The 9396-nt window shown below is 35.9% G+C and overlaps 1 protein-coding gene across 1 annotated transcript; it reads left to right on the top strand.

Moving 5' to 3' along the window:
• Positions 1 to 6909: 6909 nt before the first annotated feature.
• On the top strand, positions 6910 to 8681 carry LOC129244869 (protein arginine N-methyltransferase 1). Its single transcript, XM_054882763.1, has 4 exons — positions 6910 to 7107; positions 7181 to 7435; positions 7496 to 7725; positions 7783 to 8681. Exons 1-4 carry the CDS (start codon positions 7105 to 7107, stop codon positions 8402 to 8404), a joined length of 1110 nt encoding a protein of 369 aa, XP_054738738.1. The 5' UTR covers positions 6910 to 7104; the 3' UTR covers positions 8405 to 8681.
• The last annotated feature ends 715 nt before the right edge of the window (positions 8682 to 9396 follow it).

Raw genomic sequence — 9396 nt, 5'->3', positions numbered from 1 at the left:
AGACGTTTGCAGATCATGTGAGCCTTTGTTGCTTTGGACATAGTTGCGTCAGCATGCTTTTTCCAGTTAAGCTTGGCATCCAGAACAAGGCCAAGATACTGGCAGCGTATTCCGATGTTTGTCAGCAAGTGAATCAGGTCGTCTACTACTAGGCTCCACAGGAGGGGTGATAAGACTCCCCCCTTTTACTTGTTTGTAACTGGATAGTACTGTCCGCTGTTGCGGTTTCGACTATGCTTGTCTGTAGCAGGGAATTTATTCATCTGCAGATGGGTACCGGCACGTTTCTCTTTTCTAGTGTCCGACATACCCCTAAGTAAGAGGCATTGTCGAAAGCTCTCTCGATATCGAGGAAGTCACAAAGAACAGTTTCCTCACAGGCAAAGGCACACTGGATCTCCGTACACAGCTGATACAGCGCAGTGTCCGTAAACCTTCCTGCCCTGTACGCATGCTTGTATTGATAGGTGTTATACGCAGAGTGTTTGATCTGATTTCATTATCGATACTATTATCCATTGCTTTTGATACAAAGGAGGTGGAACTGATTAGTCTGAAGGACTTAGCTATGAAAACCACATGTGCTCTTCTCCACAATGTTGGTATGTGTGCTTGCTCAAGACTGTCTCGCATTATCCCAACTAGGTGTGGTGTAATTAGCTCTTCGCCCTGCTGTAGTACTACCGGACGGATTCCGTCAGCCCCCGGAGTCTTATATGTGTTGAAGATGCTAACGGCCCATCTTATGGATTCCTGGGTAAACATTTGTTTAGCCATTTTCCAGTCCGATTGGGTCGCCCTCGAAAACACCGTACAGGACTCCGGGATCTGAGTTACAGCTCCTGGAAAATGTGTGGCCTGCAAGACGTTTGCTCTTTCTACCTCATCGCATATATGATATATGTGCCATCAATCTGGTTAATACCTAGTTGGATATCCACTCTCTCCGTAGCCACAGGTTTATGGAACCTAGTTGCAGCGGGATTTGAGGTGATTTCCTCGTAAAACTTTCTGGAACTATCCCTCTTTCCTAATTTCCTTACTATATGTGGTTAGAAGTGTAGCGTTTTCGTCCCAGCACCCGGTGCGTTTGGCTTTATTAAATTGCCTTCGCACCGCCTTCCGAAGAGCTGAGAGTTCCTTTGACCACCATGACGTGTTTGTTTTGTCTTCTGGTTTGGTCTCAGGACAGCTGCATTCAAAAACAGTAGTAATGGAGTCGTTAAGACTGTTGTTGTGTACGAGGAATGCTGCTGGAGTGACAGTCCTTGGCCGGCTATAAATGCGGGTCGTTCGGTAACGTAGAACCGACTGTCGTTAAGACTCTCTACCTTTGCTTGCAGCATCATATAGTTAGTACCTGACCACTTACTCATGTCGGGTAACTTTTCTAAACTTATCCAGTCTGTGTTCCTGGGGTTTCTTCTCGTACTTCCTTGAGTGACTTCTATTCCTAATTCAAACTGAATGATTCTCTGGTCAGATAAGGAAGGGTCGGGGAAAACTATCCAACCCGACACCAGGTTTTCAGCCATACATAGGATCACACCAAGGACTTCTTGTCTGTTCCTTGTTACAAAAATTGGTGTACACCCAACATTTTGTATATATAAATCATTACTTATAAATAGATACATACATAAGTATTGCAACTTTTTAATATAACATGAAAAGTGGGTAAGAAAAAACAGAGTTGAGAAGCAACGAATAGAATATATTAAAGCGATAACCTTTAATACTTAAAAATAGTTAAAAAGCGTGTTTGTAAAATATCTCAAACTCAAATTCAAATCCCTTACCTACACCTTTCAATACAATATTTACATATCTACATATTTACATAATTAAACTGTTCAATAAATGTACATCTATGTAAAACGTATTCATATATGTACACAAGACGTATTAAAAGCAGAAGCCGAAAAAGATTTAAGAGGCTTTGGAAAATTCTAAAAACAATCTTAGATTTAAATTAATATATTTCAATTAAATACATTTTAAAACAAATAATTATACACATTTAAATCGCGACATTTTTCCATTGACGGAAAAACAAAGTTTTTTCGTCAGTTATTTTTGATGTTATATTTCTGGTGGTCCGCCATTTCGACAATCAATTTTTCATGAGCCCAAGGGTGATACTTAATATTGTTTTCTTACGTTAAAGCTCAAATAAATCTCAAAATAATTCCTCTGAAATCGATCGGTACATAGATTGTCGAATAAAAGTAAAAAATGAATGGCAACACCACTTGCTTTACATTTGCATCACTTAGCTGCTTGACTTTACATGCACACGTCACCATAGAAATGTTTTCGGTACCGCACTAAGAAATATAAATTCACTTATCTTCACTTATATGAATGATAATTGCGGTATCCTACCGACTGCGCCAGTTAAAGTTCTTATTTAATATTTACAAAAAAAAAATATATATTTATTTATTCATTTAATACAGTAAAAAGTTTTTATTTAATTTTTATAATATATATATATATATATTTATTTATTTAATGCAGTAAAAAGTGAATTAAATATTTTGGTAAACAATTCTAGTGAACGGTTTACTACTGTACTACTTTTTCAAAATTATTTGGTAAACAGGAAACTTAAAAAATTGCACTTGCAATTGTAAACAGGGAACGAAAAAAAACTGACTCGCAAAGAAAGTGTTAATGTACTTGCACAATTCCACAGAACTGTTTACGAATTAAATACAAATTATAAAAGTGCAACGTAAGGAATTTTGCGTTCACACGAAATAAAAAATATGTTTGCGCGTGTACGGAAAGTTAGGAAGGCGTTTATTTATACAAAAAAATAGGGTGGTACTATATTATATTATAAAGATTAGGTGTCGCTATAACTTTGTACTTCAGGGTAGTATTTTAGGACCTTTATTATTTGTTTTGATTATTTATGATATTTGTTCGTGTTTTTCCTTCGCTAAATTTCTTCTCTATGCTGATGATGTAAAAGTGTACGCTGAAATAAAAAATTCTCCGTCCTACAGTCCGAGTTGAATAATTTATTTTCCTGGTGCCTTATGAATCGTATATTTCTTAATATTGAAAAATGTCATAAAATCGCATTTTCCAACCTTCAAAACCCCCCTAATACCTATTGTCATATCAATTATACATATCTTGCTGCGTCCGATGTGATAAAAGATTTAGGGGTTTTCTTTGATTCAAAGCTTAATTTTATCACGCACTTAAATCATGCCGTTTCCAATTCTCTTTCTCGCTTTTATTAGACGTCACTCATCGCACTTCACTGACCCATATACTCTTAAGATATTATACTCTGCGTTTGTTCGGTCAAAATTAGACTATGCTGCTTTTATTTGGAGACCTTAGCATGCAGTCCATATAAATCATTTACTCAATTTCTCAGACCCGAAACAATCATCGAATCCCGCTGTCGTTTGGCTAGTCTCTTTCCATTAAGTGGCAGAGGTACTTTTCAGGCAGTATCATTTATCTTTGATCTCATTAATGGCAAAATTGACAGTCCGGTTCTTCTAGAAAGAATACAGTTTAATGTTCCTTGCAGAAATTTTCGCCGTTGCAAGATTTTTCGCGTTGGCTTTAGTATGACATTATAACTATATGTAGGGCCAATGCGCCTCTCGTTAGAACGTTGTCTGACCTTAATTATCTCTCCCCCCTTTTGAATTTAGACCATTCTAGGGTCCAACATGTAAATATTTCAAACGCTATTAAAAAATTAAATTAATAAATGAATAAATATGTCTTCTAAATGCTCGACAGCTGCGCTGCTGTTCGTCAAGTGCGCGCATGAAGAAGTAGCAGCAAGAAGTAGCTTATAAAAAAGTTCTGTCCCGGACATTTCGATACTAGAGAAAATTTCGAAACAACTATTTTTTGTTCTCTGAGGGTAGACAAATAACATAAATTTCGAAAGGCACACATATAACCTACATGGCAATATATAATTCGTGTCAATGGAAGTCGTAGCTTTCGCAAAACAGCTGTTGAAAGTAAAAAAAGGCATTTTTGACGTTTTTTACTAAATTATCAAAGTATATTAACTTTTTTCTGGAACAAAAATTTTTTTATATCGATATAAGATAGGTTCTCTGAAAGACAATTTTATCACCTACATTTTACGCCTAAGTTTGTCTGAATCGACAAAAAGACAAAAGGGTAGAAGTTACGACCCATAAAGTCAACACGTGTGAGTACGAAGTAGTAGTCGCTCATCATTCCTTGATCCCAAAAGCCTTCATAACGCTTTTCAATCGTAGCAATATCTTGATGAAATCGGTAGGTGACAAAATTGTCTTTCAGAAAACCTATCTTATTTCGATATAAAAAGATTTTTTGTTCCAGAAAAAAGTTAATAAACTTTGATATTTAGTAAAAAACGTCAAAAATGTCTTTTTTTACTTTCAACAGCTGTTTTGCGAAAGCTACGACTTCCATTGACACGAATTATATATTGCCATGTAGGTTATATGTGCGCCTTTGGAAATTTATGCACTTCAAAGAAATGGCGCGCACTGTTTTCGAGATTGCAGATAATAACTGCACTATTGCCCAAAAACAGGTTTTTTGGGAATATCTCGGAAACAGTTCTTTGAAAAAAAAAAATAAAAGTTATTTTGGGTTTCAGCGACCTCAAATTAGTCTGAAAAACGTGTTTTGGTCGAGGACCATTTTTGAAAGTGAAAATTCGTAAGCTAGTGTAATTAATTAGTATGTTACTTTGCGTATGTAGTTCTTCAATTGATGAAAAGTGCACAAAAACATACATATGTAAATATCTGCACAGAAACTTACTCTGAAATCAGAGTGCGGCTTCTTTGGAGGTTACTGTACATATATTCAGCTTTCGGATAAAGCCCAAGTTGCCAAATATTTAATATTGAAGCTTCTGTGAGCTGTGCAGCACTGTTCATAACAACAGAGACCAAAGCCGAAAATTGTTAAACTAAAATTTTTCAGCAGTCGCAATCGTGACATAGCTTCTTTCTTTTTAAGATTCAATAGACAGTGACATTTTTTTGGCAGAATCCGGTGCATATTGCTGTAATAGTTTTGTCTGTGAAAACCAAGTGATTTTTTATTGCCTGAAATTTATACCTGAAATGTGAACGTAGAGAGTTTTCTTACCGCAAAAGTGCCTACGGGAAGCCGCAAAAAAGGTGATGCCATGGCGTCCTCAACACATCGCGATCAACAGAGGGTTTCGAGGAATTTTGCGCTAGAAATGAATTTTTTATCCATAAACCTGTTAGCGAGGTAAGATATTGGTTGAGCTTGTGAATTCATCCGATTTCTGGTATCTGAACAATTCTTGTCTTACTTTTAAAAGAGATCTAAACAGGGTCGATGGGTTGGTGTTGGATCTAACCTTCACAAATGTTCCTTGCAGCTGTACTTTGAATCTTCTGCCTTTTCAACTTGGTAGTAGTCACCATTTTCTAATCTTAATAGAGTTCTCTAAAGTTAGTATTAACAGTCCAAAATTTCTCGCCAAAAAGAATCTTCTAAATGCCTTAGGGGATATTTCCTTTGATCCATCTTTTGAAATGATTGAAAACAAACTTCATAAAGAAATATCTGCTGCCACCTTCCGTTGGTTTGAGAAATGCAAACCAATGGCTTGATGGAATGAGGGACTAGCCAAGTCCTATCGTCTATTTGTTGCTGCTTTCAAAAAAACTAAACACTACCCATCTCCGGAAAATTTGGAATTAGCTTTGGAATGTATTGTAATTGAAATTCGAGAGAGGCGTGGAATTTTGTAAAATGCGTGAGGGGTGTAAATGGCTATTCTGCAGATTCTAAGTGGAACTCAGATAACAATGATGTGTACCTTAAGCATTTGAAATCCCAGGTACCATCTAACTCTGCTGCTTGGCAGGAATTACCCAATACAACTGCTGTATCCAGGCTAGTCTTTCAGTATGATGAACTGGTCACGGTGCTAAATGCCAATAAAAAATGGCGCTCAGCAGGAGACTGTGATGGAATAAACTGTGACATGATTCGCTCTAAATGATGCTTTTCTTGCAAATAACAGCTCTAAGTGATGCTTTTCTTGTAAATAACATTAGAGAATCGTGGAGATATATTAAGATGGTTCCCTTTCCAAAAAACGCTGCAATGACAATTTTGGATGATTTGCTCCTTCTAAGTCACTATACTTGTTTTTTGCTAGCTCACAGCGTTAACATTCTTTGTTCCTAATTACAAATGAATTTTGCCTAACTGTGGTTTAATTTGACCAGTTGAGTATATTTCTGTTAACTTTTGGGGAAAATGTGTATGTGGTGAACCACGTGCGCAAAACGAATACCCCACAAAATTCCATACGTTCCTGTGATTGAGACTTCTCTATGGAATGTTTTAACGGTATTGCCAACAAAACTGAAGTTATAAAAAATAAGCTAAATTCGTTTTATTTGACCAAGACTAAACTATTAGCATGTGATCTTAAAAAAAGGTTACAGTGTGATCTTATTCTACGTGTAGTTTGAACATGAATATGTTTCCATTATCAGTGTTATAATACGTTCACATATAAGTAGATGATCTACTTTTTGGCGCTTAACTCAAAATCCGTAATTAAAACGCGCGATTCCCCATGAAAAAGCTCCTCATAAGAATATCTGTCGTTCGGAGTCGGCTTAAAACTGTATTTCCCTTCATTTGTGGAACAACATCAAGACGCACACCACAAATAGGAGCTCGGCCAAACACCCAAAAAGGGCTTACGCGCCAATTATATATATATATTATATATAATGCATATATGAACGTATTATTATTATATTGTTTTGAGTTGAGATCTGTGCTTGGCTTAAAATCCTACATATTGCAACCCTTTATTTTCAGAATGGCAACTAGGCAAATGTCAAATTCGCTCTATACAAGCATTTAGGATTTTGGCATAATCGCAAAATTTGCGGCATGCGGTGAAACGAGGCGTTGTTTTTTGATTTGACGACCATATTAACTGTGTGCTCAGGGGACGTATAACGAGAATATTTAAGAAGATCGAAGTAAATGTTCTTACTAAAAGCACAACAAGAGTACTCGTATAACTTTTAAGGAAAATTAGTGGCAAAGAAGATGGTAAGTAACATGAATTTGTTACCCTTAGGATCGATCCGTGAATATTTATGTACGTGTATATATTACATTAAAGTGTGACGATGTGATAATGCATTCCGGCGCGTCTAACAAGTCGAATAGTGAGACAGCTGCTATGGCTAATAATTTGAAGCATTCGTCGGATAATTCGGCCACACATTCAGCTACTGCAGAAGAAATGACCTCGAGGGACTATTACTTCGATTCATATGCTCATTTCGGCATCCACGAAGAGATGCTTAAAGATGAAGTCCGAACTATAACATACCGGAACGCTATGTATCACAATAAACATTTATTCCGAGGCAAAGTAATACACAGTTGGTTTTTTTTTTTGCATAAGTACTACTGATCCATTACATATTTAAAGGTCGTCCTTGATGTCGGGTGTGGAACAGGTATATTATCCATGTTCGCAGCTAAAGCTGGAGCAGCGAAAGTCATTGCGGTAGATTGCTCAAATATCGTAGAATATGCTCGTCAAGTAGTCATAGATAATAACCTTCAAGACGTCATCAGTGTTGTAAAAGGCAAAATCGAGGAAATAGAGTTACCTCCAGGTATAGAAAAGGTTGATATAATCATATCAGAATGGATGGGGTAAGATAATATGTTTTAAAAAAATCTGAAATTTCCTCAATTTGTTGAATACTTCAGATATTGCTTATTCTACGAATCGATGCTTGACACAGTTCTGCATGCACGTGACAAATGGCTTAAACCAGATGGTATGATGTTTCCAGACCGCGGTACTTTGTATATAACAGCAATTGAAGACCGTCAGTATAAAGATGAAAAAATTAATTGGTGGGACGATGTGTATGGATTCGATATGAGTTGTATTCGAAAAGTTGCCGTAACAGAGCCGCTTGTCGACGTTGTGGATCCTAAGCAAGTTGTTTCCACATCTTATTTAGTTAAAGAGGTCGATTTGTATACCGTAAAAAAAGAAGACTTGGAATTTTCATCACCGTTCAACCTTATTATCAAGCGAAACGATTTCGTGCAAGCGCTGGTTACGTATTTCAATATAGAGTTTACAAAATGCCATAAACGTCTGGGCTTTAGCACATCCCCTGAGGCTACGTACACCCACTGGAAACAAACAGTATTTTATCTGGATGATTATCTTACAGTAAAAAAAGGAGAAGAGATTGTAGGCACGTTTAAAATGAAACCAAATGAGCGCAATAATCGTGATTTAGACTTTGTAATTGATGTTCATTTTAAAGGCGAGCTTTCAGATGTTCATGAGCATAACACGTATAGGATGCGTTGATAAAAAGTATAAGTTCGATGATTTAATTGATGCCAACAATTTTTTTAAGCAACTACTTTAAAGTCCATACATATGAAGACACGAGTGTAATGTATAACAATTGTATTCAAATATTTAGGTTAGTACGTCGAAAGGATTTAAAATGGTTTTCGATGTGACGATCCGTGTGATAATGAAAAATCACTACGGTTCGATTAATCAAATTAAATACTAAAATAATATTTGGATATTGTTATATATAATCGGACATAAATAAAAAGTAAAATTTGCATGAAAACTTTATTTGTTTCATTTGCGCTCGTTACATACATTCAAATTATAGATTGGCCGAAATACTACACTTAAAAAAAGTGGACAATTAAAATGGTAATTTTCTTAACTATAATCAATTTAATAGTAAAAAAATCTCCATCCATAACAAAATGTTTAACTCGTTCACGTCGGCGCTTGTAGCTTGTTGTTGTTGTGGTTGTTATATCAGCCTAAACATTCCCCATACATATACGGGTCGTTCCGGTTGGGTAGAACCGACTGTCGTGGGAACGCGCACTAGATTGTCTTATCGGGCGGTGCGTACCACCGGTAGTACGCATTCGATTGTGCTATTAGAAAAAAGAAAATAATGAAATGTAACGTATATTCATTTGCACGCTGCACCGATCGAAAAACATGAAAATTGGTCCCAGCGTGAACGTGTTAATGTTGTACGTTCGATTCAAATTAGTTCATAAAATTAATTACGGAAATGCAAGTTTTTTAAATCAATAATAATTATTCAATGTATGTGGTATTTGTTTCTTAGATTAATATAACAAATATAAACCGTAATTAAAGGATCTTTTAAAATTTAAACAAGTGACAAAAAAAAATAAAAAGGAAATAATAATGTGTTTAAAATAGGTCGAAATAGAAATAAATACGTTACAGAAAGAACATGGGATTTTATTAAAAAATGCTGTTTAAATTATCGGAGTTTAATCAATACCCACCGT

The sequence above is a fragment of the Anastrepha obliqua genome, chromosome 1 (genome assembly GCF_027943255.1).
Source record: "Anastrepha obliqua isolate idAnaObli1 chromosome 1, idAnaObli1_1.0, whole genome shotgun sequence".
NCBI classification, from domain to species: Eukaryota; Metazoa; Arthropoda; class Insecta; order Diptera; family Tephritidae; genus Anastrepha; species Anastrepha obliqua.
This window is presented reverse-complemented; position numbering and strand designations above follow the sequence as displayed.

Bases quoted from the DNA above. Each gene is read 5' to 3' on its own strand.
- LOC129244869 (XM_054882763.1), top strand. The intron at 7,436-7,495 runs GTAATACACAGT...ACATATTTAAAG, and splicing joins AACATTTATTCCGAGGCAAA to GTCGTCCTTGATGTCGGGTG. The intron at 7,726-7,782 runs GTAAGATAATAT...TGAATACTTCAG, and splicing joins ATCATATCAGAATGGATGGG to ATATTGCTTATTCTACGAAT.